General features: G+C 35.9%; 1 protein-coding gene across 19 annotated transcripts in view; it reads left to right on the top strand.

Annotated features, from left to right (window-relative positions):
- KCNMA1 (potassium calcium-activated channel subfamily M alpha 1) overlaps positions 1-26,476 on the top strand; it is a 501,788-nt gene that overhangs the window by 229,772 nt on the left and 245,540 nt on the right. For all 19 annotated transcript variants that reach the window (XM_054831099.1, XM_054831098.1, XM_054831094.1 and 16 more), the window contains one exon: positions 3,378-3,439. In XM_054831099.1, the coding sequence (XP_054687074.1) occupies positions 3,378-3,439 (62 nt within the window). The remainder of the gene's footprint in view (positions 1-3,377; positions 3,440-26,476) is intronic.

The following is a 26,476-nucleotide window of genomic DNA, read 5'->3' as shown; positions in this document are numbered from 1 at the left end:
AGGAACGATTTAAGGATATGCAGCAACTATTCCATGTTTTCTCCCCTCTTTTCTTTAATCAGACGGTGCTTATTTTTAACTTGATACTAAGTCCTTAGCGTAGCTCCAAGCATATGACTTCACATTTCTCAATCTTAAACAAACAGTGAGTTGTTATAAATTAAAAGATTCTTTCCTTCCAGACAGAGAGAAGTTATAATACATGTGTAGCAATTGCAATGTTGTGCCAAATGCATTGGAATAATAAACAGAGCAGGCAAACTTCTCCCCATGGCCCAGTTAACAAAAAAGGCAGTAATTCACGTACATACAGGCTTTTTTCATCCCTTAGATTCTAGTTGCTCTGAGTTTGGGGTATCAGTCTGTCTATGTTCATCCCTCTCTTCAAGAAAAGTAAAGTCCCCAAAATAGGTGTTATCTCCCATGACAATCTAGCAAAGATTCTGAATCTAAACCTAAACTCAATAACTGACTCCCTGAATAATCAGGTTGAATTCAGCTTTTTTAGATGGGATTACAGAAAAAAAATATTCATTTGAGACTCTATCAAATGTGTTTATATAGCAGGGAAGGGTAACAATTTTCTTTTTTTAAAGTTTAACATAACTCTAACCTGATTGGTTCAGGCACTGGTTTTTCCACATATTTGATTTGCTTTTTTATTGGTTGAGTTGTTTGTTTGTGGTATTTTTGGGGTTTTTTTTAAAGGACATACCTGTATTTAATAGTGGGCTTGATGGTGCTAATAGCATAGAAATGATTCCATAGAATGTAGGCTAAACTATCAGTACTAATACTTGGCTTTAAATGATGTAAGATTGATACCTGTGTTTAAAACTGATCTGGGTCAAATAAAAATTTTTACCAAAAATGTAAGCATTGTATTCCCAGGACCCTCAGCACCTTGGTTACTCTGCTTTAAAAAATAAAAATAATATAAAGACTTCCCTTGAAATGTAATGATAATAAATAATTATAGAGCTAGAAAACTGAGCGGATTTGATTCAGATTCAACCTGTGATTGTATATGGCTCGGAATCTTGCAAGGAGTGGGGCAGGATGTGCACAATCAATTTGATTCCTAGTAACTTAATTCAGAGAAAAATGGGCTTCGGCATCACTGCTAATCATAATTTGGGGTATATTGCCAGGTGAAAATCTAAAAGTTCTATTCACCACATTAGTTTCTTATGAGATGGTGAGACTCTTACCAGTTGATATGGATTTAATAGCTTATTTCACTTTGCAACACCTATACACTTCTGATCAATAATGTAGTTTAATGAAAGAAGATTCAACCTCTAGATGTTAACATTATATTAGACTTGGGTAGTAAAAATGTTATTTGAAGAGTTTCATGCTCCAGTCCTTGATTTTGACTGACAGATCTCACTGATTTGGGTGATAATGCATCAGATAAGACAACAGGTACTTGTACTCAGGCAAAATACTCTCAGACATTCACAAAGCAGACAGTTATGGTCAGCAAGATCTATAAGGAATGAAAATTAATTTAAACTGAGTTGAATAGAATTTTTTTAACAAGTTGTAGTGATTACATAATATTAAGAAATTAATTAGTGAGTTTCTTGTATTGGAAAATATGTGCATGTTTGATTTTGGCCCTGCAGAGCTCTGGAGTTTGGTTATATAATTATACCTTGCTTCAGACACTGCCATTACAGCACTGAGTGATAGCCAAGTAGCAGAAACTTCTACATTGCTGTTTCAGTAAGTCGTCTTAGAATTAACGCATTGCATGTTCCCTTGCATTGCTTGCACTATGACTGACAGGCTCCTTCCTAATACGGCACCTTCAGAAAAAGATCTGAAGCCTGTATTGAAGGAAGAAATGTTTGTTTCAGTGCTCATCTGTTGCTTGAACAGTTGAGATTGTCAACAAAAGTAGCAATAGTTATGGTATTCATACAGATTAATAAATCTGCTCAGTCAGAACTGGAATGACACCACTAGCTTATTTCACCCATGCAGTTGTTTAGTGTCTTAAATTTTATCCACTTCTGACCTAGGAAGCTGTATTTTAACTGGCAGTTTGAGGATCTGCGTGTCCCCTTAGTTAGTACGCTGGTTTACCCAATCCTGAGTGATCAATTCTCTGAGTTTATTTTAAGGGATGTTACTTCTTAGCAGCTACTTGAGACGTGCCTGCCAGAAGACTAAGGGACATTTTGTTTTGATTCTGTAGACCAGCAGATCAGATGAGTTACAGGAGACATAATTTTCCATCTGTTTCCCATCGTCAGTGCAGCAGACAGGAATGATTTCTGATTTCTTCCAGAAGAATTGCATTCTAAGATACAAAAAATAGCTTATTGGGGTCATGTTTTCAGATTCCAAATTTTACCCAGTGGATGGTATTTTTCAAGAGACAGAAACCTAGAGTAAGGATATCAGAATTCTAAGTTGTAATGGGTACACACGCTGTTGTGTACTTCATCATTCTTCAAGCCAAAATTTGAGTGCAAAAATTTCAGTTGTGCTGTCCTGTGTAGATGCAGACCTACTTTGAATAGGATGTGAAACTAAATGTTCCCACAATGTCAGAGAATCTTTGGGAGCCAGTAGAACAGACAATTGCATTGGCTTTACATTAAGAAAAAAGAAATTAGAGACAGACAGAGATGTGATTAATCCAGCTTCTCCTGCACTGGCCAGAAAAGCAAGTTCTACCTTGCTAATAAGGGCTGGCTGCTAGACGTAAGAAAATGATTTAATTCAAAAATTTCAACAGATTTTAAGGGCGGGTGGGGGGGGGGGGGAGAGAACATTGAGACTACCCGGTGCTTTGTATTCATTGTATCAGAACATGCTGCATCCAGCTATTGTTTTAACCTCTTTGAAAGTTAACTATAGCCTCGGTGGACAGGATTGCAGAGTAAATAAATATTTTTACATAGCCTTACACTGATACTGTGGATTTCATGAGCATGTATATAAATGGAAATTCAGTCTAATCTGTCATCACTCTTGGTTTACCTACCAGTGAGCAGAAACTTTTACTGCAGTCCTGAAGGATAGTCTGATAAAGCTATAGTGTGATTTGAATGCCATGCAGTAGGATAGCTTGCCATTTGAAATTGAAGAGTGTAGTTTAGCAGAGGTTAGGATCTAGGAACTAATTGTATGCTGGGTTTCCCTGAGCTAGGATTCAACTTGTTTATGTGTTTTTTGAAATGCAAGAAAACATTCTATAATATATAGCGTTTGAAATTCAAGTAGGAGTAGCTTTCTAAAGAAAATGACAGCTGAAATAAAAAAAATAGTTTGATTTATTTTCCTTGTCTTTTTTGTGTGTAAAAGAATAAATGTTTCACTTTTAACACTGTTAAATAATGACTCTTTCTTTTCTTTTGTAGGTTGTCTTAGTCTTCGCTCTTAGTATTGGTGCTCTTGTAATATACTTCATAGATTCGTCAAAGTGAGTATTCTAGTACATTTTCCTTTCCCTCCTTTCCTGCAGCAATTATACATCTTTAAATTGCTCCATTCATCTACGTCAAATCAGTGCTTGGTCTCATCGCCTGAGTGCGTAGAACTTTATAATAGTGCACAGTCTACCAAAATAACTCAAGAATGGGAAAAAGATCTGATATAAACTAGATTGAACGCAGTTGCATTGGATCTGTGGCATGAACAGAGAGAAAAAGTACTTTTATGCGTTGAGATTATACATACAGTTGCAAAATTATAGCTTTTATGTTCATTGGGCATGTGTAGAATCTTTCAAATTCAAGACTAGGATAAGAAATACAGGAGAAGAATATTTGCCAAAAAATTACAGTTTGCAGGAGGTAAAAAAGCATCTCAGGAGACTGATAGGAACACTTCTGAAGAACTCTGAATTAATTAGACAGCATGAGCATTATATCTTGCATATCTGTTCAGATTTCCAACTCCTGGTTTTGATAGATTTCTCCCAAGATAAGGTGAGCCAGTAAAATTCTGCAAAGCATGTTAATATTTTTTTAGATTTACACCAACATTATCATACAGTGTTGTATTTTGGACAGGCAAAAGAAAGTCTCATCCTGACCTTTTGAGATATTTGGTGATTTGATACAAACCAGTGTAACTAGGAATGTCCTCTCTTTGATATCATTCATACTCCAGCCTTGTTTTCATATCAAGCTGTACACCGTCAGTGGGGTAACGGGCAAATTGGTAGCCTGACACAGAAGAAACCAATAAAAAGGGACTTAATAGAATATTATTCTATTGAATCCAGTTATTTTGAGAGGATGATATTCTGAAGTGTGAATAGCATTTTAAAGCTGTAGGACTACATGTTTGCTGCTTTTCCCCAACCTAGTTTTAGGCTTGCCATTATTGCAGTGGTTAAGATAGTAAGCTGGAGTCACTCCATTTGAGCCAGCCTAGCTGTCTAATGGCAGCGCTTAAAAAAACAATCCTTATGTAACTCAGAAAATCAGACATTTCACTGTTGACATCTGTACATACTGATATTTAGGTAGGTGTTAGCACCAGAAAAAGGCATTCCTGAATACATGGATGTCAGCTCTATATTGTGTGCGTTTCAAACCATACCTTTGTAGCCTAGATGTGTCAAGCAGAACACAAATAACTAAGGTAGAGATTTGCTTAGTGGAGAGGAGCAAAGTGGTGGGAAAACTCAAGTTCTATCTTGAGCTCCCTTGAAGTGAGGACAATACTTTTTCGTTCTTAACATTGTGATGAGTGTTCTCATTAATTTCAGCAAATTTTACTTGAATATTTCACCACTGAAGCACGTAAGGTGGTGCTTTTCTGAAGATCTTTTAAAAAAACTTTTTAAAGCACAATGGCAAAGCTTCTGGGTGCCCAGCATGGCCAAGGCAAAAGTGTCAAATAGAATAAAACCTGTCTCCACTTATGTTTCCATTTCAAACCAACAAAATACAACTATTTGTTAGGGCAATTGTCTTTTGTGAAACTAATGGATTACATAATGATTTTTAGGTACTGCATTCTTGAAGCCTTTGTTTGATTGTTTTCCTCAAGGAGAGCAAAACTGACAACATGGGAGATTTCTCTGGGTTGCTTAAGCTTTCTGTGGGACACCTAATCCATGTACTGCTACCAGCTTATTGGTTGCTCTGTCAATGAGGATAGAAAAGTGCTTTAACTGTAGGTTTCTCTGGGTTCAGCCAATGTTTAATTCCCAGCTGCAGTTTAAATTCATTTACTCTACTTGCACCCTCTTCCTTTATTTTTTCCTCCTCTCTTACCCTACTTCCTACGCGTCTTTGTCTTCTTTTTTTTTTCTAAGTACACATTAATAGTTTAATTCAGGTTAGAAACTCCCCAGATATAACCCTGAAGTGAAAAATTCTTCTTTATTCTGTATTAGCAGCTGACCCGACATCCATTTCAGCAATATAGAAACAAACATAGTGAAATATTAGTCTATTTAAGATACCCAAGTACATGATTAGTAAAAGTAATTCCTTTTAGAATTTGGTCAAACAGGAAATAATGAAGGTAGGATGAGAGCAAGGATTGTGATATCCTCAACAAAACAACTGGAAAACCAGAGACTACAACTTGGCCAGGAACAGCGGAGACGAACAGGATCTAGTGCGCACATCAGACAGATAGTGGCATATGCCGTTGCGTGCTTTCCTTCACAATGCGTTCTATGGCTGTTGTATTCCACCTCTGCCGTGGACATTTGGCTGTCATTTGATTTTACCATCGAGCAACAAAAATCATGTCTTCAATCCAGAGCTGAAGAGTACTACTGCAAGCATGTGTCCAAAACAAAATGGCATGATCCATTCATCCAAGACTTAATCTGGCAGTAGTTTTGCAGACACAATGGCAGATATGTCCACAAAAGAATCTTACATGACTTCATACATAAGGGGCATCAAGAAAGATGGGAATACCACCACCACTTTCTTGGATAGTGAAGGAAGGGGAAAAGTGTAAAGACCACTGAGTTTTGTCAGGCAGGGATGCGTGTCATGATTAGTTCTAGTGGAAGGCACTGAGGAAGTCAATAAGGCTCATACTGAAGATACTAGCCATTGTTCCCTCTGCTATATTCATGGTATAGGGAAGGTGACTGGAGGCAAAATGAATGCCATCTGTACTGTGAGAGGAGTGTAAACTAAGAGCATTTCCATGCTACCCAAGTCATCATTCTAACAGACACTCTCCCAGACCAGTACCGCATGAAATGGTGTGTCCAGGGCAATGCTATTTGGAAATACCTGAGGTCAGAAAATAGTTCAGCTTCATCAACATAGTATCCTCTGTACCAATTAGTCCTACATCTCAGCAGAGCCAGTTAAGCAGGTTTGTGTTGCTATACATTATGTCTGTACTGATTCTGGTTCTGGCACAAACTTAGAGATCTTCGCACTATAGTCCATTACAAAATATGGGCACAGTTGTGATCCAATACATCTGCTTTAATCCGAATTGACTTTTCTTAGTAAAAAGCAGTGCTTGCCTTTTAAGAAAGGCTCTAAAGAAAATCGCAAAAAAAATCATTCTTGGTGGAAAGAATGAAGGTTATTCATTTTGAAAACTATGGTGATTATCCCAATACCCTTCATTAAGATTATTCTGTTGTTTATTCAATGCTTCTATGTTTTACAAGCCACCAGCTTGAATCATTGTCTCCTAGTACCACAGGATGTATATAGAATGTTTTGCATTAAAATGAATACGTACGCTTCCTGTGATGCATGGTAGCAACTAATGGAAGATTTCAGTCCTTAAACTGGGAATTTATTTAGCAGAGAAATGACTATCTTTGCATTCCCATCAGTTAAATCCAGTCACATCCTGGTAGGAAATGTTTCATTTCTTACTAAAGACTAGACTCCTTCCTTCCTTTATTTGTAGAATCTCATTCATAAAATACGGTTTTCTTGGACAATAGTATTTTTCAATACTGGAAATAGCAGTTAAAAGTGAAACATTTGCCAAAGAGATATTATAAATATCACCCACATAATTATTTTAATCTTTGGGTTACAAATAACCAAATAATTACATTTTTATTTTCAGATATTCGTTCACTTTAATGCTAGTCTTCCATTTTTAGTTTGCATAGCAGCAGATCATTCAAGGAAAAAGTCATAATCAGTTACTTAGCAGAGTTTTGATTAAGAAAGTGATCTACTTCAGTACGGAATGGCATCATATATCCTAATGATTGTTCTTTTCCAATTCATGTTTCCTTTAAAATTGTTCATCATTTAATTGTCCAGGGTAAGGAAATAATGGAATTATCCTTCATTCTTAAGAGGAAAATCTGACTTGATGTGCACTCCTTAGATGCTTCTCTAGAGTCAGCTGAATGTGCTGCAGTAGAATAGAGAGCCTGATGTCTGCCAATACTTTTTTGTTGTCCGTGCTTTTTTTATAAGTAGTTTTCACAACTTTCCTTCCTGTGTCCGCTTCTGTTTATTTTTCTGCATGGGAAAGGTGTTTTAACCAATACATATAGAAGTACTTCTCTGAGTTTTATTTACAACAGCGATAAAGATGAATTGCCTGTTTTCATTTCCATTTGTCATCCTGACCTCTGCATACCGTACTGAATTAGTGACTCAGAGTAGAAAATAACATTTGCTTGCCATGATCACCTTTAGGCATGGTCAGTAAAAGCACTAGCAGGGAACTCAATTTCCCACTAAACCAGTAACTCGGGACTCCTGTTTTCTATTTCTTCTAATGGAAGTAGCATGGAAACTGTTCAGAATGTGAATATCCTTTTCAACTCTGGTTCTGTTTTTCTTCCTCTGGGATGCAATACAATGTAATATGCAACCATATATATAAGCTATGCTTTTCAGGGACAGATTCTTCCCCCCCCCCCGCAAATTGCTTACTTTGTAATGAACAGTTATTACTGTCCTCTCCCTTGAAGCTTACCTCACTTACTGGAGTCCCTTCACTAAAAACTGACATCCATGTAGACATACTAGAGCCAATCAATGGCAAGGCGAAAACATAAAAACTCTCAAAACTTGCTGTGTATGTTCCACTCGTGTTTTTCAGATTAGTTTTTTGGAGTTGTTTGTATTTTCAGAGGCACCAGTGTAGTTATTCTTAAACAGCTATTTTTTTCCAATACTGTGTCACATATTGTACTTGATTAGAATTGTACATAAAAGTGCCATCTGGCAATGAGTGTGAAACAGCTGGATCTAAGAATAACAGTGGCACTGTGAATAGGAAGATTTATACGAATATACACACAGACATATAGGTTCATGCTGAGCCCTGAGCTTGTTCTCAACTGTTGCATTCTTAATCAGACAACTTTATTTCTTTTTATACATGGAAAATAAAGAAGTTAAACTTACAGACAACTGTATTTTTTTTAAAAAAATTCTATTTATCTTTGTATGTCTGAGAAGATTTTAGAAGTACTTGCTCCTTTGCATACTGATTGTACAAATCCCATTTGATATCCAGGGAACCTGAATAGTGCCCAAATGTAAAATTACCAAGTTTGTCTTAAGCATACCACAAGGGAAATGCCCTTATTCTGATTCTTAGCTTGATTTCTAAACTAATTGTTTGTGCTTTTTGCAAATGTCTCTATTCTAGACTTTCCTTAAAGTTTCCTAAGTTTCTAAAACTGTCAGAAAATATTGACTGGAAACACAGATGTCAGAGATACTACACTAGAAATTGCTTAACAAAACAATGCCAAATTAAAAGTATGACTTCTTGTTTTGGAGGATTCATGCTTCTTCCCCCCCTCCCCCCATTGTATGGGAATAGATTAGGAAGGATGCATTGGAAATAAATATTCTATTTGAAGAATTTCCTGTGACAGCACAAGGAGGAAAGTGTCATTAGCAAGTTCTCTTGGAATGTTTTACTAGCAAAATACTTTTTTTTTCCCCTAAGTGGTGTTTTATTTCAAATCCTTATGAACTTTTATTCTGTGGGAATATTTAAGGTTAAGTTGTGATTGTGTGCCATGTTTGACTTTGCTGCTTGTTTGCTACTGCTGCCACTTTGTCTTGTGAAAGACATTTGATTTAGTGCAGCAAAATGTTCTATAGAAATACTACAAGCCTGATGAGGAATATTTATTTAAATCTGTTACAGATACAGATTGTCACTGCCCAAGAGAATTCACATCTTTCTCGTTTGTTTACGCTGCGTTACCTCTTTTACTGATAGGTATGAGGTTTAACTAAGTCGTTCAGTAAGGCTGTGTAAACATGAAAAATCAACTATTTTTAGATACCCATCTCATATTTTCATTACAAATCAGTCAGCTTTTCCACATCACCTGGACTAATCTGCAGAACATTTTGGTGACTCTTTCTCAGTTTCATGTCTCTTAGGGGGAAAAAGCAATTGAAATTTCAACTGTAAATCAAACAATTCGGTGCTCCTACATCTGAATCTTGAGTGAAACCTGGTGGCTTGATACATTAAAAAAAATTAAGACGTGTCTAAAATGATTAGAAATACAATTCTTGGAGGAAGTTCAGTGTTTTGATCTTTGATTTTGTTATTTCACAAAAATATTCTAATTTTATTGTAAGCTTCAGGTTGCAGTTTGATTCATTTTTTAAGTGTTGTGAACGTATTTTTCTTTTACATTTATATGTCTTGCAATTTTAAAAGAATGCTATTTTCTGCTCCAGTAAACCATTTTAGAGCTATGCTGTATCATTTTGCTGAGGACATCCCTTGCAGTTCAGGCTCCTATGCATTTACCAGTATTTTGAGTGCATAGAGATTCTACATAGCATTTCAGTCTTCATATTTGACGAATTAAGTAACTACGGCTTAAATAACACTAAGCTTTGTGTCAACCCTTTCTACTTACAGTGAAATTTACTCAATGCAAAAGTATCTTAATTATGTTTATAAAACTCTTCTTTGTCTTACTACATTCATAAACCCATACTAAGTGGTCACTGGAGCATTCCTTCATACTTTAAGTACACACTAGAGTGAATATATATACATTTTTTTCATGATGCATGAATAGAGATGAAGAAGCTGACTTTAAATTCTGGGATCTGGTTCAAGGAAATGTTGTTAGATGATATTTACTGTTGCTCAAATTGCTAAAATTACAATGGTCTGTATCTCGGCAAGTAGATTACAACAGTATTATTCCCTCCATAATTAGAATTCTTGGGAAATAATACAGTCAGTCTCATACAGACTATCCAAATCCCCCATGGTACCCTGCAGCCAGTCTCCTTGTCAATTTTGATTAATTTTGTTAATACTGCAGTGATTTCTAGCCAATTCTGTGAGCTGATATATTTTGTCCCATGCTGAAGTAAATCCAGCTGGATTTGTTCTCCCCACCTCTCCTTTACAAAAAGAGAGAAAAATAGTTAATTCCTAAAAACAACTCTTAGTTCTATTAACTGCTCAATAGGCCAATGGAGTGATAGGTGTCAGTTTTTGATGTAAAGAAAATTTAGGTTAAATATGTAAATTAATTTCTCTTGAGTCATTACTTTCGAGTTACTTGGGTTTTACTATTATAACAAAAATATAACTTCAGCTGTTCCTGCTGCTGATTCTCGGCAAATGACAAAATGTATGGCTTATAAAGACTCTGTCAGCACCCTTTAAATTGATATAACATTAAAAAAGATTTTTCAGTCATAAATAAGGACTAATTTTATTTTTACTGTGTTAGTAATAGATAACTGAGTGTAAACCATAGTTGGTTTAATTGAAAAGCAATTTGCAGAAGTCTTATTTGTGGCAATGAACATTAATTTTCTTCATTGCTCTGCAACGTTTCATGGGAAAATGTCCATAGCTAAGATTCATCGCTTTTATAATGGCATGCTACCATTAAAGCCAGGTGGGTATGCAATGCGATGCGTGGCCTCTGCAGGCAACTGAATACCAGAAAGATGGAAGGCTTCTCTTAGGTACAGATGGTGTAAATTATGAGTGCAATCCAACAACAACAGTGATGTGAATATTATAAAGCAAAAAGTAAAAGAAACAAGCCACGATGGGGAGAAAAAACCCCAGATGATTATCCTCCATGTGTTAGTATGGACTTAGCTGCCTAGGACAAAGGAATTTTAGGTATGCTTGTATATTTTCTAGGTTTGTTGGTAGATATTTGTCCCTTGAGATACAGTAACCAATTATAGGTGTTATCTTTCTTGAGTTATTAAAAAAAAGTTGGATATAGTGAGGCATACCTGTAGAAATTAGATGCATTTTTTACTTGCTATCCATTTCTTAGCTCAATGTTTGCATTTGTTCTCTGTCATACTCGGAGAGCTCAAGTTTGGTAGATTATAGGCAGATAAAATTTTTAAAACATTACCCAAATAACTCTTCCAATTACTTAGGAGTTGAGGAAGATTGTAAAACTCCTTCATAAAACTTTCTAGTATTCTTCAGCTAGATTTGAAACATAAATAAAGATAATTCATCTGTATGTGTTTATCATATTGATGAATCAACATTGGATTACAATGATTTTCACTGGTTTACATAATCACTGGGTAGGCAATACGGAAATATCCTGTTGTCTCCAAACAAAACAATGCAATGAAGTTTCTGTTAATCAATGCCAGTAGATTGTGTTTGGTCAATGGTCAAAATTGTTGCAAATAAATGAGAAATGCTGTGAATATGTTTCAGATAAAATGGGAAAAAAAAAAAAAGTCCTTCTATAATAATTGGCAAATCAAGCTTTGGGGAAATTTTTGGTTACTGTTTTTATTCCTTGGTGTTATACAGAAATTCTTATTAGTCATGATACACAACCTTGATGATGTGATAAATTGCAATGGAATACATTTTCTGAAGTGTTAGCCCTTGTAAAGCATTTAAGTAAGGCTGAAATTTCTGGAAACATCTAAAAAATGAGAAATTAATAAATCACATCTGTTTTCTATATGCAGTTCTGGAAACAAGCCATTATCATCTTCTATTTGGTTTGTTTTCAGTATTTTACACCAGGTTATATTTCAACATGTAACTTTATTTCAGCTGTCTTGATGCAGAATCTCTGAATTATTGAGATTGGAAGGAGCCTCGAGATTGTTCAGTCCAACCCTCCTGCTTCAGGCAGGGTTACCTGTGCAGGTTGCTCAGGGCCGTGTCCAGTAGAGATCTGAATATCTCCAAGGATGGAGATTCCACAGTCTCTCTGGGCAACCTGTTCTAGTGTTTGATCACCCTCACAGTCAAATGTGGGATTTTTTCTTATGTTTAATTGGAATTCCATGTATTTCAGCTAATGGCATATCCTCTTCTCCTATCATTGGGTATCACTGAGAAAAGCCTGGCTCTCTTTCCTTTACTCCTAAGGGAGGCTCCATCAGGTGTTTATACACATTGATAAGATCCTGCTGAGCCTTCTCTTTTCCACACAAAACAGTCCCAGCTCTCAGCCCTCCTCATGTGACAGCGCTCTAGTCCCTTAATCATCTTTGTGGCCCTTCACTGGTCTGACTCCTGTGTGTCTATGTTTCCGTGCTGGAGACACATGTCCTAATGCAGCCTGGGATGCTGCTGACCTTCTTTACTACAAGGGCAGTAGTTATAGTCAGCTTGCACACCAGGACCCTCCGGTCCTTTTCGGCAAAGCTGCTTTCCAGCTGCAGCCAGTTGCATGCTAAGGAATCACTGAAGTTCAAGCTTGTATCATTTTGTTATTAAAAAAAGTCAGTAATTTTTAATAACAAAACTTTACATATGCAGTGATATTTAGTGACTTTATTTGTATGAAAATGTTGCCAGATAGGCCTCTATGTAAATATCTGTCACTTGAATTAATAGTGTTTATACTGAACATAGCAGGCTTAAGAGTTTGATCTTCAGGAAGCAAAGTCCTCATTTTTAATGAGCCAATTCTTATATGGTTTAAATTTTCAGCATCTCTTAGAATATTAGCTGGACAAATGAGAATATTGTATTTGAAGAATCAGATCTTTTTTTTTTTTTTAAGAGCTACATGGAATTTGATAATGTTTTTTTGAAGCACTTTGCCATTAGTTCTACCTTCTCCAATTTGTACTGAATAGTCAGAAATTTGGTTTTGATATGTACAGAAGTCTGTATCACAGTGTTTGCAGGAGGGCACGACATGTTGCTCTCTGATTTATCGCTTTTAAGGATGAATAGAGGAAATTAAACCCTAAATTAAGTGTTGGCTAATTTGAATAGCCTGTTAGCTATATTTACTTAACAAGGCTTTTTCAAAGGAGCAGGATTTTACACTAAAACTTGGCTTCATATTTTTGTGGATAGGAAATGAAAAATTTCACAGCAGTGAAGTTTCTACACTAACACCAGTAGAATATCTGAGGCCTTAGTAAGGCCTCAAAGCATGCTTCTTTTTCTGCATCGTATCAGAAACATGTAGACAAACTAATGAGAGAGTCTGGAGAAAAGCAGGAATGATGAAAAATTTAGGAAACGTCTTGTGACAGATAAGTTAAAGGAAAAAGGAGTGGTTGTTGGAAAAGGATTTGTTCAGCCTGGGGAAGAAAAAAACCTCTGCCTTGTGATGTGGGGAGGACAGACATGACACCATTCCAGTATGTAAATGGAAGAGTAACCAAAGGTCATCTGCATGGTGTCTGGAGAAACTATAAAATCTGTATAATTTACAGCCTTAGAGATTTAGTTTGGATCTTAAGGGAAGTTTGGTAGCTGTGACAGTGGTGAAATACTGAAAGAGATAACCTAAAATGGTTGTGGAATTGCTTACAAAAGGAGCTTTGAAGAAAATAAAATACTTGGTATCTCAGTTGTATGTATCCTTGGTGATACTCTGGTCAGTGGGATGTTGGACTATATGATTATTATGTCTTCTGCAATGTAAAAGTGATTGTGTGACCTTGGACACTGAAAGTAAATGAAGATCACTTTGTTGCTCTGAGGATCCAAGCCTGCAGAGCGGCGAGGGTATCTATAGGATTTCAATCTTACAAAAATGCTTTTTGCCTAAAAAAAGCTCTTGACAAAAAGTTAACAACACCCTCACCTTTCATAACACGGTTTATTACTTATGATAGACTCAGAGACTTTCAAAAGATTGAAATGGATCCAAGCTGAAGGAAGATGTGTGATCCTTTCTGGCCCAGGGCAGGTTCTCTTTTTGTAACGTTGCTGTGCAATTCAAGGTCACAATTACTCAGATCAGAGCTTTTAGCATAGTTGATCGGTGAGAAACTAGTTTTTGGGGGGTTTGTTTTGTTTTTTAATCTAGAGGCTGTGTATAGGCACACAGGAATGCTTCTGAGGATGTGAGGTTAGCATTTTATAGCTTGTGTGAAAATGAATAACAAATCCAACAAGTATGTAGTACCAACAGGTAGAAAATTCTTTTTTCCCGGTAGTGTGTACGAGTCAGTTCTGTCACCTCATGACAAATGGTATTTATGGCAAGAAAGTTTATATTGGTCGAGCTGTTTGTAAGAAGTAGATTTAAAAACATAGGTTTGCATGTCTATGTTAAAATCAGCTTTTGTCTCTGCTGTGTTTAAGAAAAAAAAAAAATCTATTTTTCTTTCTTTCTGTTTCTCTTTTTAGCCTTTTTTTTTTTTCTTTCTTTGTTGTTTCATGCTGTTAATGCTTTATGTGGGATATCTGAAGGGATGGGGGAAGATAGTGTCTTGACAAAGACTGTAGCAGATTGTTGCCCCACCTGGCAATTTTTCTCCAAGCAAGTGCCCATTGAGAAAGGGCATTTGAATACCACTGGCTGGTGTTCAACACTCCTATGTGCCAAACTGCATCTTTCTTTCCCAATGAATTGCTTCTGCTTTTGTGTCCTGGGAAATCAAAAGGCATCGGGTTACACATCAGGGCAAAAAAGGACTGCAAATTGTCAGCTGCTTCTAGTTGATTCCTGGCAGTCTTCCTTGCTTTCTAGCCCTGTTTTGGGAAGATTGTCCCCATCTGCTCTAAGTTCCATGAGTTTTTGTAGGGCAGGATCTCAAAGTTTGATTTGTGCAAGAGTAAGAAAAGTCTTACATTTACCTGAAGGTTCAGAGCAGATGTCAGGCATAATCAGGCTTGTCTAGAAAACCATACTTCTAAAATATGTTTTAAGTTCCCTAGTTTATCCTCTGCTGCCCTGCTTGCATAAATCTTGCGTTAGTTTTGATACCATGCTCAATTCATATCTCTGCATGAAGTCATAGGTCTGTGAGGCCAGTGAAACCAGAGTGGTAAAAGTATCTCTGTTATCTCAAAACCCCAGAACCAATGTCCTTTTCAAATTTCTATCCATGTCTATTCATTTCTTTTTTGATCCAAGGCAGGGACTGATGGCTACTGCTAGTATTTTCCTTGTCTTCCATGGATAATATGAAATGTTCCTCCCTTGGACTCTTGAAATTAGTCTAAAGATTGTGCTTCAGGTAATAATCAGATGGTGTTTCCATGGGATGAAAAAAAGATGGCAGTAAATCTCAGTTTCTCATTCCTGTGTTTTGCTAGTCTTGTAAGTTTGTGTTTATTTTGAAGTTTATTGACACCATTATATTTACATACCCATTCTTTTGATAATGACTTGGATCTGAACTTAAGAAATACAGATTAAAAATGTTTAGTCTAACATTTAACTGCAGCTTAGTTTCCTGTTGTTTTCACTGGGAACAAGTTCTCAGGAGATCTGTTCTATGTTTATTTTCACCACCTACTGTATGCAGTAATTCGGAGGTCAGTTTGTGTAGTGAAACTGTATAGATAACATTTACAGCGTGCTTGGTTTCACTCCTCTGTTTTTACAAACTCATACTGTGCTGCTTGATGTGTTTCCAGTATTGCTGTGAAAACATATTCTTAGATTACATTTTAAATTCTTTTAAAAACCACACCAGTATATAATTGATATACAGGTTCGGATCTTTCTTTAGTTTTCATCCTTTTCCTCTCTTCAAATGAATCTCTGCATTTTTTGTTTCAACCTAAAGCATCTGACAATTCATCTGCAAATATTTCATCCTGTGCTTTCTTTCCCTGTAGACAGATTAGTTATGCATGCTGAATTAACAACATTCTTCCTTGCCACTGGACAAATTTACAAAGCTATCCAATATAAAAGAGGAGATAACTCAGACGAGGTTTTAAAAATACCGGATACCATACAGCTGTTATCAAAACATGGCTTGTATAGAAGATTGCCTTTCAGAGTTGAGTTGAACATCCAATCAGTGCCTTACTCTCTGCTTTTCAAGCTACAGATACAAATAAAGATGTGACCTCTTTTCCTTTTTTTTCCCTCCCATTTCTCCTGACAGCTTGACAAATTGTAGCTTTTGGGACACCCCAGTAGTTGATGAGTCATTTCTGCTTGAAAATAGAATTCCTTGCAGCAAGGACACCCATTCCACTTTTGACGCATATGTTGTTTCTGACAGTCACAGGGCCAACTATGCCATGTTAATTAAGCAACTAGGGAAAAAAAAAGCTATCACTCCAGTAAATACCAGAGCTGGAATCCAACACTGGGGAAAAAAATAAAAAGGAAATCCCATATGCGTGAACTTGAATACCTGCATGCTTCTCCCCATTCCCTATACGTTGTTGACATTTTGAGCCTTTCTTAGCTGGTGTGATTTCACATGCATCAGTATTCCACCTTTCTTGTTTGTTTGTTTGTTTGGGTGTTTTTTTTTTTTCCCTCGCCTTTTTTAAAACCCTCTGAGACCTGACAGGGCACTAGCCTCACATGGGGAATTGGAAGATCTGGTTAGCGTGTAGACAAGAAGAGCTGTAATGGAGCATAACAGTATTGTTATCCTTTTATTTGTGAGGCACTTGGAATACGCGCAGGAAGAGTGCTGCAAGAGAACAGTAATCAAACGATAAGCTGTATTCAGCAGAAGGTACATGTGATAGGGTACCCTGTACAAACCTCAGTATGACAGAGAGCATAATATACAAATGTGATTAATATTAAAAATGGCAATTTGTTGCATTGTAGTAGATCTTGCTCACTTTAACACCCATGAAGTTTTTATTACTGTTATCAGACCTGGTGCAATTGGAGGTAGTGGGGCAGACTCTCCTCTTTAGCAAAGTTGTTAGCTTGTGGCATATTTAGTCATCTGGTACCGATGGGAATTATTTGGCCTCAAAAGTGAGGGCCAGCCACTTCTGTGAAACGGTTTCATGGCGCACAAAACTGTATCAGTGCAATGTTTTTTCTGGAAATTTGCAGACTGGTTTTTCCTCACAGGATCTGAACCTTGATAAGCATTAGAACTAGTGGATTCCATGCAAGCTGATTTCTTTGCAACATCCATAAAATAATTAATTCTTATAATTCAGGAAAATGCAGAAGTTTGCTAGAGGCAGTGTGATACCTGTTAGATTCATTAGACAATGCAAGTTTAATAGTCTGATGCTAATAGCCCTAAAAGATATTGCATCAGCCATGTGTGGTGTTCTTGTTACCCTTTTGAATTTAATGTTTTCTTGAAACAAATGAATTTTCTCTTCACGTGTAGTTATTTAAATTTCTATTAATTATACTCCATTTCTACTGAAAAAGATTAACATTTTTCAACTAAAGTGGCTCAGTTTCTACCTATTCCTATGGAAAAATGGAATTATAAGAATATTTTTTTTTTAAGTATATGAAGTATGTTTTGATAGTATTTATGTTTATGCTATTAAACTATTCATTCTGAGTAAAAGTCCACTTAATGTAATTGAACTCTGATAACTAGTTCTACTATTCACAAATAGTCACATTAGTCAAAACACTCTTAGGTGACTTTGATTTTAAAAAATAGAAGGCAGTACTGTAGTCAACAGTTGGTATACTATTATTTACAGAAAATCCATTCTTCACTGCACATAATCTTTCTGAATAATATTAATGCTTAAAAAAAATTCTGGTAAAGCACTTTGATAATTTTAACCTTAATATTTCTCACCTTATATTTGAAATTTGTGTTCAGTGACATACATTGTTATCATTGTAAAACTCAAACAGGAAATAATTAGGATCCATAAACTTGTATCAGAGTAAAAAAGAAAATAAATAAAAAATCGCCTGTTCTGAGAATCAGTCACATTACCAGTCACTCTGAATAAAGCCCTATAACAATTTTAGAGTATTACACTTACTGTAGATCTGGAGTGTTGCAAAGCTTTTCTGTAAAGTTAAGAAAGAGAGTAGAATAAAGCGGGGGGGGGGAAGAGGAGTGAAAGTGACTTATCGTGGCTGGCCTTCATTAAAGTTAATTTGGAACATAGTATCAGGGAAATTCTTTGAACTGTGAACTCTAACTAGAGGAAACATCAGCTGAAATGGATTTTATCATTTACTGATTTTGAAAATTTTATAAAGAAGAAAAAAAGCTAAGAATTAAATTCCTCCTGACCACTATTTGTGTTTGCTTATCTATTATAAAATTATGGCCTATTTCACATTTTTCATTTCATGCTTAAATGCATATGAAGATATTGTGATATCTTAGGTTAAGGATTTCTTAAATAGTTTGGGTTTGGGGGTTTTTTTGGTTTGTGGGGTTTTTTTGTTTTTTGGGTTTTTTTTTTTTTTTTTTAAATTACTGTGGTTGTAGACTGGGAAAAAAAGTTAAATGAGATTGTGAAATACCACTGGTTTCTTAATATAGCAGTTCCTACAGTATTTTGCTTTAAACAAGTATCTTCTAATCAGAAAGATATTCAGACTTCATTTTAAAGATGTGATGTGATACAAAGTCTTCCATTTACCTAGAGAACTAATTACAGTGGTTAACTCACCTTGCTGTTAAAAATGTATGTTAACTTTTAATCCAAACATTTGGCTTCATCTTCCACTTACTCCTTTTTTCCTGGTCTGATCTTTCCACTGTAATATTTTGTAGAGATATCTCTAGGCATGTGCAAATCACATTTTAATCCTCTCTATTGTTTTGTTAACTGAATTTACTAAGCTCATTTTCAGTTTCTTAAAATAGTACCAGTTTTTAGACTGAATCATTGTAGCAGCTTTTTCTCCTGAACTCTTTGGCATTTCCATTTTATTTCTAACATTTTGGTTCAAGCATTTTATAGTCCAAATTGGATACTACTGGACATTGAAATGAAGTACTCAATATCACTGAAATATTAATGAAAACTGCATTTTCTTATTCTTCTCTAGTTATTTACGAAAGGCATGACAGCTATTTATGAAAGCCAAAGTTAATGTAGTGCTCTCTGTTTCTACTGCTGCCCATTTAGCCAAAACAAAAACAATATCATGCTATTAGTCCTGAAGAAAATTCTTCCTTCAGTTTGCATTGTAGAAACTGTTTATTATTTGAACTGAAGCCGGGGATTCATTGTCTTTCAAACGGATGAAACCTGTCTTCAGTAACAGCTATCTTCAAGCTCACGTCTTGTATGTGTAGGTTAGCACATATTATGTAACACTTTATTTTTGCGTGTATGTATCGAAATCCCATTTCTGAAAATGTGCTTGTAAAACTTGAATTGATCTGAATAGTCTGTGCGTGTAGATCAGCACAATACTTTGCTGTAGCTGCTTATATAGTCTCTTTGTTCTCCCAGTTTGTCTCACAGCTCCTATGATGTACAGATTATGAAGAAAAAGGTACAAAGACTTGAATGAATAGAATAAAACCCTTGTGTTTCTGTTTTTCCGGGACAGTTTCACTGCAGTAGCATTAGTTTGTGACTGCTTGTAAAAGCCTGTAAAAGAGAAAGCAGCAGAATAGTAGTACACTCTCTGTAAACCATTAGAAAGAGGCATTATTCTTCCTGGATATGGATTTTCTTTTTTAGAATAAATTCATAGTCATGTAATCATAAAATATGATTGGTAAATTCAGAATATTTTATACTGCTTGACTGTATAATCTGTAAATAAATCATCTTTTTATTAAACTTCAGAAAGATAAATCTAATTTCATACAAGTCATCACTGAATATAATATGGGATATAGACCAGTGAATATAAACAGAACTGTTTGGAATATGTGTGATGTGTGGGTTGGGGTTTTTTAGGGGGTTTTTTTTGTTTGTTTTGTTCTCCAAACACTGTTGCTAAGTCACAGGGTTGTGAACACTGACAGGATATATTTTCCAGGACATAAATGGAAATGAATCTATATTCCACTTAAACTACTGACTTCCTTAAGCAGGATGGAGGCACATGTTTCTGTTTTTTGTCAACCTAATATTTTAAACAAAGATGTGTAGGATTAGCTGGCTTTGAAATAAAGTCGAAGGGGTTCTTTTATGCACTGATGCTGTTATTAGGTAGGTATGGCAGCACTGAAACACACTAGTAAAATGCAGATGGAACAATTTCTCAAAACAGAATACAAAGTGTAATTATTCAAAAATTTTGATGTCATATGTGCTTCTATAATGGACTTCAACCCCAAAATTGGTGTGTTTTTTTTTTTTTTTTAAAAGACAAAGTGTAACTTCTCTGACCATCCAGAAACTAAGATTTGCAAATAGGTCTGACTTCTGTCTTTCTTGTAGTCATCGTTAGCAGTAAAATTTTTAGAGATTAATTCTGAATGGTATTTTGATGAGGTATGCTGCCAGAACTGTAGACTAAGCAAACTTATTCTCCTACATCTATGTTTGTGACCTTCTCCATGAAAAACACACAATTTAGTGAGATCACGTATTGGAAGACATACTGAGGTAGAAAATGTTCTGTCTTTGCATAACAGCTTTTCTGTTAGTAATTTATTAGCTTTTTTTTTCTTCATCACATTGCAAGTAAATTGTCCACAAAACAGATTTTTTTTTTTTTTTTTTAAAGTTCTAAAAGTCAGTGAAAATCAATAAGGGATGAAATTAATTTTTCATAGTTGATTATTTTTTTCAGTTTCAAATCATTTGGGAATGAACTTTCCCAGCTTTTTAACAAGAGAAGTTTTTGAACTCCTCCTTTCTCCCCCTGCCCCAGCTCGTCATAGTAGCTCTATAATCTGTGTCAATGGATTTGGTAGCATCTGTGTATGGATAGCCAGGACTGCATCAAATGCAAATCCCCTTTCTTCAAAGAATCTTTACATCATTTGCTTCAGAGACAAGAGCGTATGGCAGATTCATTACCACAAAGAACAAGGGTATTGGGTAAGCATTGTAGGGATTAGTATGATTTTTAAAGGTAGCAAGAAATTTAGGAGAAAGTCTGTTTAATTCTTCTCTCATACCTGTGCAAGTCTGGAGCAACTTTACTGTTTACAAAAATGTTGCATAGTGTACCTCTGGAATAAATGGCAAATGAATCAGATTCTCTAATGCCTGACCTTTTAAGCGATGCTTGTCAGAATAAGAAATCGCTTGTCTGTAAATGAAAAAAAAGTGAAAATTGCAAGCATGAAAACAAAAGCTGTGTCTACATTAGCAAGTTGTTGTTCAAAAGTAGTACTTGTTCTTTGACTAAACCAGTTGGTGCTAAGGAGCCTATGTCCACACTGTACCTTGAAGGGAATTTACTTCAGACTAGATCTAGTTGACTCCCAGGGAATGAGGATTCCTTAGCAATTGAGGGCTATTAGATGTGTCCCTGGAGCACATGCTCCTACCTGGCTTCATCGTAAAGAATTCTGCTTTGAGTGCTCTGACACTATTCTGCAATAGAAACTAAAATTCAGTAGGCAGGCATGGTCAGGTCAGGAGATTAACTTCCAAACCATGGTTTTGATCCAAACTAAAATGCTGGCTCTAAGAGCTTCCAGACCCCTTCTATTGCAAGGTAAGCAGAAACTACTGAATAATGGACGAATATTGGCAAGATATAGGGAGTAGTTTTTAATACCTTGTTAGCGTGGTGAAAATCAGCTTGCTTTGTTGCCAACATTTTTCCCTTAAACATCACAGACCTCAGAATTTCCACACATTCTTGTTGACTCTCGCAGTTATGGCTTTGACAGTAGGATCAACAGCTATTCATCACTGTTATAAAATGCCATAGCTTTTCTTAATAAAGATTCATAGAATTTCTCATTTATATGTTTTAAGAATCTCATCTGTTGTTACTTCATGGACCAAATTCACAGCTCTTTTTTCTTTTTTTTTTTTTTTTTTGTACTTTAAGACCATACGAGAGAGTTTCAACACAGCCAGAAATCAACACTATAGTACTTGAAATTAAGGCCACCTTTGCTGAAATGATTTTCGCGTCTTAGTTGAATGCACTTAGCACGATGTTGTAGGATTACATGTGGTATGTTATGAATCCTATTTTACTATTCCCAGCCTAGTAGCGAATCACAGAAACCCCAGAGATCTGGACTGTGTTTTAGCTCTGTTGCAAACTTGCTATTACCATGTGCAAGCTGCTTACCGCTTTTTTTTCAGAAGTGCCAAATGTCTGTAGCTTCTATTGCTTTTATTGGAAAAATTATGCTAGAAAAATCTAGCTTCTGGCCCCGGCGTGTGGGGCTTTTTTGTTTGGTTGTTGTGATATTCTTTTCCTGGATTTTTATGGTCTATCATATTCATGTTGTAATTAGGAGATAAGGTAGATAGGATAAGACTGTGAGACTTCAGTGTGGGACATCTAAATTCTGTACCTCAGTCTTGATGTGTGATCTGAGGGTTGAAGAAAACGCAATTTCTGTGTCTTAGTTTCTGTAATGCAGGGAGAGCTTAAAGTGAGACCTACTCATTGCTGTAGTTTGATGTTGCTGAATAAAAGACACAACATGGAAAAAGGTATGCAGCAATTAGGTAATTGTAGTTAGGAAATTAATTGGTATCAGTACAGAAATAATTGTGTTTGAGGTTTCTTATAATCTTCATATTAAAAATGTGACAAAAAAAATAGAAAAAAAATCGCTGGAATGTCGATGTGAGTCAGTGAAGCCAAAGGTCCCTTTCCTCTGGTTACTCAGGTGCTAATAATGCTGGGACTTCCCAAAGAACTGAAGAGAATCTCTTTTATACTCCTCATCGTGACTCTGCATGCATATCCATGGTTGCTTCCTTTTCTGGTTTTGTAGTGATATGAAAATTCCCTTGATTTCAATCTCTGAGACAATACAAAAAAAGAAATGTATTTAAGATCTTGCTGCAAGTACTCTGCAGTAACATAGCACCAGCTGGCACTAGTGGCGCTACTGCTGTATTGTCACCTGACATATTACATTACAAAGGAATGATGATACAGTAGGAAGGAGGATATTAAAAAGATTTCTCTGATCTTTTGAAGACTGACCCGAGAGAAATGTCTGTGACTCAAGCATGTACATTTCTGCAGAAACTGAGGTGTTTATTTGTCTCTGCCAGATGTTGTGCTGTGTCCCCCTTCTTCCTCTTTATTTGACCACATGACTGTATTTTGTATTTCCTTGTCAAAAATAGGAGTTTGGACATATTTTTTTAGGATTTTTTTTCTTCTGATATATTCTTTTTCTTAATCATCCTCTACTATGTGCCTCACCTGATACTTTAGAAGTAATCACATAAGTATGTGGCCTTGATTATCTGAATCTGCTTGGTTTTTGGAAAATGAGTACTGGCTACTCTTTTTTTTCTATCAAGTAACAAGGGACTTAAATTTTCCAGGGTCCAGCAATGTCAAGCATATGTCACCTGCAAAATTCATTTAAGTAAATTCAAAATTCAAGTAAGCTACAACAGACAGATATAATTTACATGAGGTACATTGATGAGTAGAGTGAATAAGAATTCATCAAAGTCTTATCTATCCCAAATATGGCTATCATTTATGTATTTACATGTAGCATTTACTTCTTATTTACAGACATGTAGTATGCTGATAAGTGTTCCTGTCAGCATCAGTTTCTCAGTGAAGACATGAAAATGAAGTATTTACAAGTTGTCTCAGACATCTTACGTTCATGATGAATTCATTGTCAGAAATTAAGAAATTAACCACATCTGCTAGGTTAGCTTAAGGTGAGACTTTACCACACTGAATTCCTCATGGCTGATTTTGCAGAGATGTGAAACTTCATCTCTGTGTGGTTTAAACCTAGAAGACTATTCATCTATAAAGAATGCATAATTTTTAATATGGTGCCAATATGCTACATATAGCAACACCTGCAGTGTGCTTTATATCATATTTTTATTGTGTCGTTTTTCCTCTGTGTGCTTAAGTCTAAGTGTAATGTAGTCTCTCCTGTACACAGACACTATATTGTTCAGATTGAAAAGAATGGGGAAAAATAACATGTATAATGTACTGCTGAACAAAACATGTTGTCTTAACATTGCATTTGAACTAAGATATCTAATAATCTAGATGCTTAAATAAAAATTGGGTTAATTTACTCTTTATATCCCTATGGTGCTAGTTGCAGATTCATGGCACCACGAGAGTCTGCAATAGCTTGGACTCACTCCAAAGGTGGGACAGATGTTGTTTACACATCTGTCTTTCCCAGGAGGTTTTCCAGTGGAAAGTCAGATTTAAGTTTTACTAAGGATGGCATAGGAACCCTGTTGGCACTGTTGGAGAGGCATACAGTAACTCATTAAGAACTTACTTAGCCTCTGCTCATTGTAGTGCTCCTTTGTGACTGCGACAGTCCAGGATCCAGGTTTCCTGCTATATCAGGCATCATATGAGCTTTGCCTGACCAGAAACCTGTTTGTTTTGCCAAAACTAGTGATTCTGGAGGGAGCAGTGGGATCTTCTGTGGGTTAGGAATGGGTGAATTCCTGTAGATTACCTTTTCCCCTGTGCTTTGGTTTTAGTAGGCCAAGTAATACTGAATTTCAAAGTCCTAGTTGAAGGAAGCCTCTTTCAAATGGCTGAAGATGAGCTTTGAGTTCCAGTAATATGAATCCTTCTGTGGATTTTAAACTAGTCCAAGCTGCAGTGTTAAACATCTTGTGGTTACTCTGCCACCCTGCGTTGGGCAGGATTCCCACCTTGGTAGTAAGTTCAGGGAAACTGTCGCTGATCACAGCAGAATCTAGCCACCCTGGACTGCTGTTTTATAAGAAATTATGTATTTTAGATACAGAATTGAGAAAGTTCATAGCAAGTTAATGTCTTTTGGTAGCTTGGTGTAATGTTTTCCTGCTTGTCCTTTTTCTCTGCAATAGAAATTCTTGTTTGAACTGGCAATAAGGTACCACCAAGGTGGCCCATGATGGTACTAACACTCAGATGAGTTGTCTCATTCTGTGATGGTGATTATGATCACATAAAAGTTGGGTTTTGTGAGAGCTGGATTATTAGATTAATTGTTGATCTAAACTCTATGCTAGTTAAGTGATAGAACTCAGCTTTTTTTTTTTTTTTTTTTTGGTAACTTTATAAAACTCTGGTGAGCTGAAGGTGAGCTTCCTAGGCCATTTCAGTGTACTGAGTGGGTCCCAGAATAGTAAGCCTCATTTAACTACCTACTCGACAGCATTTAGTTAGATGCTTATTGCATGAACTATTTTTCCACCCAATTTAATTTTAAACTGTGGCAAACCAGCACTACACAGAGCAAAATATTTTGAAGTTGTATGAACTCTGAGATTGCTCACTTTCTTTCTGAAGCACTGTAGATGTAACCAGATTTGCACTATGATAAAATTTGGGGCAAGTTGCGTATTTAATTTAAAAACCAAGAGTAAACAACCTGGTGCTCTTCCTTTCCAATTTCTTTATCACGCTTCACTTCAGGTAGTTTCCACTTTATAAATAATATTCTGGCAGGTACAATTTCTTTTTATGTACAGTGCTGCTTTTTCACTTGTTCTCAGTGCAGTTAATATTCATGTCCCTCATGACCTTGATTTTTCAGAAATTAAATAAATTGGCAGATTGCAATACAGTTTTAGGACAAGAATTCAAATGATTTAGAAGGCTTAGTGATAGCTTGGTGGACAAAAAGATGTACATCATGTTTTACTACAGGATTCTAGCCCTTTCACATAAAAAATATTGAAAGAGTTAATGTTGCTGAGGCATTCATTGTTATCACTAAACAAAAAGCATAACAGAGACATTTGTGGTGTTGGGATGATTTCTGTTGTTGAGGACACTTTATAGGTATAGGTTGACTTTTTTATTACTATTTTTTTTCCCCCCAGTGGAAATTATTTGCTCCAAAAGCAAATAAGATATGTTCACTTGGCTCAACTCAGTTGACTAAAAGCCATGGAAATGAACACACCAGGAGATGTAAAGACAGGGAGTGATTCTTCTCACTATACAATATGAAGATGGGAGAGAGGAGGAGTAGGCTTAAAGCTGTGGATTATATGTAGTTGATTCAGCTGGAGTTTGGGTTTGTGTCATTGTTTATTAGGTTTATTTTGTTTAAGTGGTAATAAATCTGTTAGAATAGTTTACAAGCTCTATCATTTTATAAATGTGAAATTTTGCTGAGCATATTATTATCTTAATGGTGAATTTATGTTCTCTTAACAGTAATAAGAGCGTGCCTATAGAAAAGAGAGTAGGTGTACCTGGGAGAGAATAAGGAGTAATAAATTGGAGCCAGTAATGAGTCAGAATATAAATTGAAGTGGAGGCCTGGTCTTTATCTGTAAACATATGATT

Source organism: Grus americana, chromosome 7 (assembly GCF_028858705.1).
Source record: "Grus americana isolate bGruAme1 chromosome 7, bGruAme1.mat, whole genome shotgun sequence".
NCBI lineage: Eukaryota > Metazoa > Chordata > Aves > Gruiformes > Gruidae > Grus > Grus americana.
The sequence above is the reverse complement of the archived record's forward strand: the minus strand, read 5'-3'. Positions and strand labels throughout refer to the sequence as shown.